General features: G+C 42.4%; 1 protein-coding gene across 1 annotated transcript; it reads right to left on the bottom strand.

Moving 5' to 3' along the window:
* Window positions 1-324: 324 nt before the first annotated feature.
* Window positions 325-888, bottom strand: LOC137645451 (uncharacterized). The gene has a single exon (XM_068378256.1). It carries the CDS (start codon window positions 886-888, stop codon window positions 325-327), a length of 564 nt encoding a protein of 187 aa, XP_068234357.1.
* Between the last annotated feature and the right edge of the window lie 1915 nt (window positions 889-2803).

The following is a 2803-nucleotide window of genomic DNA, read 5'->3' as shown; positions in this document are numbered from 1 at the left end:
CAATTCCTTGTATCTTTTGACATGCTTAACTTCATATATTGGCTTTGGAAAGTCAGGAGAAATAATTGCTAATTCCATACACTGGCTGTAAGACAACAATAGTGTTTGGACACCGTCATAAACCTCTATAACAGCAGAACAGGACTGCTTACCCAGCATAAGAGTGGCTTGGAAGGTACCCAAAGCAGGTGTCATAGCTGAACAGTCGGCAGTTAGAGTTACAGTTGTAGGAAACAGCTTAAAACTACTAAGTATCTTAAGTAGGTCAAGATACTGGGGTCCTACCACAGAGACTTCGGCACCTGTGTCGGGTAACATCTGAATTCAGGATGTAACATCTCCATATGTTAGAAGAACACAGACAGGCTTAGGTGACTTGCCGAAAGTTTCGACTCGACAACAGCTGGACTTCTTTACGACCTTTGATTTACCTGATGATGGGGTAGCTTTGTCACTTGAAGAGCCATCCTGTGTACTGTCATTTCCCTTTGCCTTACAGTATTTATCGTAATGTCCCACACGGTTACAAACTCGGCACTGTGCTGCGTTGGCTGGGCACTTTGGAGTCCTGTCCCAAGGTCCTCGTCCACTGCAGTTCTTGCAGTTGTTTTCTAGGGCTGGGCAAACTTCGGAAGAATGGTGGTTACGTGCACAACACTGGCAGGGACTGGCTGGTTTGGGTGGTGGGGTTGAAAAATTATTTTTCCCACCTCCTTTCTGTTTCATGTACGTTGAAACAACATGTAGCTGGGAGCTTGATGCTCGAATGGCAGAAGTAGCCTTCCTGGCCGCCTCACATGAGCCACAAGTATTGACCACCTCCTGTAGTGAAGCTGTTGCATCAAGAGAGATGAGTTTCTGGACGAGTCCCTCATTCTTGATACCCATGATATTTGAGTTTCCTCACACACTGATGAATTCCCTGATCAGACGTCCACCTCTTCAGGTATATGCTTAAGTCGCACGTAAAATTCTGAAAAAGATTCTCCCTCAAACTGCTTACAACTTAAGAGTTCTCTTCGGCATAGGACTTCGTTGCATAGACTTTTCACTTGATTCTGCAGCTCATCTAAGACCTCTTCTACTATCTTGTCTGTATTGGATGGGATATCCAGGGTGTGCTTCAAGATCCTCTGCGTCTCAAGAGTGAGGCACATTCTAAGCTGAATGAGTTGCTTCTCTCTAGGTAACTTGACGTCTCCATTCCCGAAAAAAACTTGAAAACTGGCATCTGCTTGAAGGGGAGGCAGGTTCTGGGTGACGCCTTTCTGAGGGGCAGGTATTGCTGATGAACTTGAAGATGAAACAGTAGGTACTGACGGCGTAATCGATGTAATGACTGACAGGCTATGTGTGCTATCAGGTTGGGAGGTAACAGGAAGCAACCTCTGCAACAATGCTGTAAAGCGAGCACTTTCTTCATGTCGATGTTGTTCGTCTTCCCTGCGTCGAAAATCCTCTTCTTGGCACCTTCTTACATCCTCTTGTATTCGACATTGTTCAAGATACTTGATGAAATGAAGAAAATCCGCTCCTGAAGCTGATTCGGGAGCTGTATAATGTGGGGTGAGTGGCGGTGGCAACTGTTACACTTCCTCACCAGTTAATCCACTGAGAGCTCCAACATTTGTATTAAATTCTTCCTCTACCTCTGCTTCTCGTATATCAGTAGATTCCTCGTGAAATTGCATTTCAAACATGGTTTATTGTAAAAACATTTACATTAATACACCAAGAAGGAATACGGTATGTAAGAAATAAAAGTTCCATTTTTCAAAATATTCAGAAATATAATTCTTACAAATATGTGCACATTTTGCTAAGTGTAGCAGTACGATATAGGTAGGGTGGGTGAGGAGTCTGTTCGACGAACAGTAGTCCCCTCGGTGACGTCAGTTGCCTGGAAGCATTCAAAGTGGGTAGATGTCAGTGTGTCAGTCTTGTTAAATTATGTGCTAAACTCTTATTATTGTACTTAATTACGGGACACAGCACATGAGGTAGCCACTTAACAGTCACTAAGGTACACAGCACATGAGGAGGCCACTTAACAGTCACAAAGGTACACAGCACTAAAAGGGTCCACTTATAAGTCACTATGGACAACCAACATTACACTTAAATGCACATGAACTGCACTATAAATCCATGGAGATTCACAGGGAAAGAAATGGCGGCTGTAATTGTCGTCTTGTGCTGCTTGAAAACTTGTAAAAGCACTCTCCTCGCACAAAATACTCACTGCGCCATCTTGGGAGTGTTCCAGCGAAACACAATCTTGAAATTAACGTAAGTTCTATCGAGAAGGTGCAATACAAGAATCAAATACAACGGGCAGGAAACACTTCTGCCTTGGGTAACGAACGATAAAACAAGCACACTGTGTGATGCCCCAAGGCTGGGAAGTACATTGTTGCCATGTCTTAGGGGCGTTGCCACAATTAGTAATGTATTGGATAATTATGTATAATAACATTGTAATATGATGCATATACACATATGAATACATAGGGGGTGTATTTATTTCCGTAACGTATAATAAATGAGACATATAATAAATGAGACACATAATAAATGAGACACATAATACATTAATTTAGGTTTGAATACGGTCTCACATTTTATATATCTGTAGTCAGATCTTTTTTTTTTCTGCGCAAAATTTATTGCGACCTTCTTGTATATTCATATGCGCTTTATCATGACGCCTTGTTTGTACAACTGATTGCACAGGGTCAAGTTACCACTGATCTGTATATCATCATCTCCTCCTACGCCTATTGACGCAAAGGGCCTCAGTTAG

Source organism: Palaemon carinicauda, chromosome 8 (genome assembly GCF_036898095.1).
Source record: "Palaemon carinicauda isolate YSFRI2023 chromosome 8, ASM3689809v2, whole genome shotgun sequence".
NCBI classification, from domain to species: Eukaryota; Metazoa; Arthropoda; class Malacostraca; order Decapoda; family Palaemonidae; genus Palaemon; species Palaemon carinicauda.
Note: the sequence above shows the minus strand (reverse complement) of the source record. Positions and strands in the feature narration are given on the sequence as shown.

Excerpts from the sequence above, each read along its gene's own strand:
- LOC137645451 (XM_068378256.1), bottom strand. The coding sequence starts at position 888 with ATGGGTATCAAGAATGAGGGACTCGTCCAGAAACTCATCTCTCTTGAT.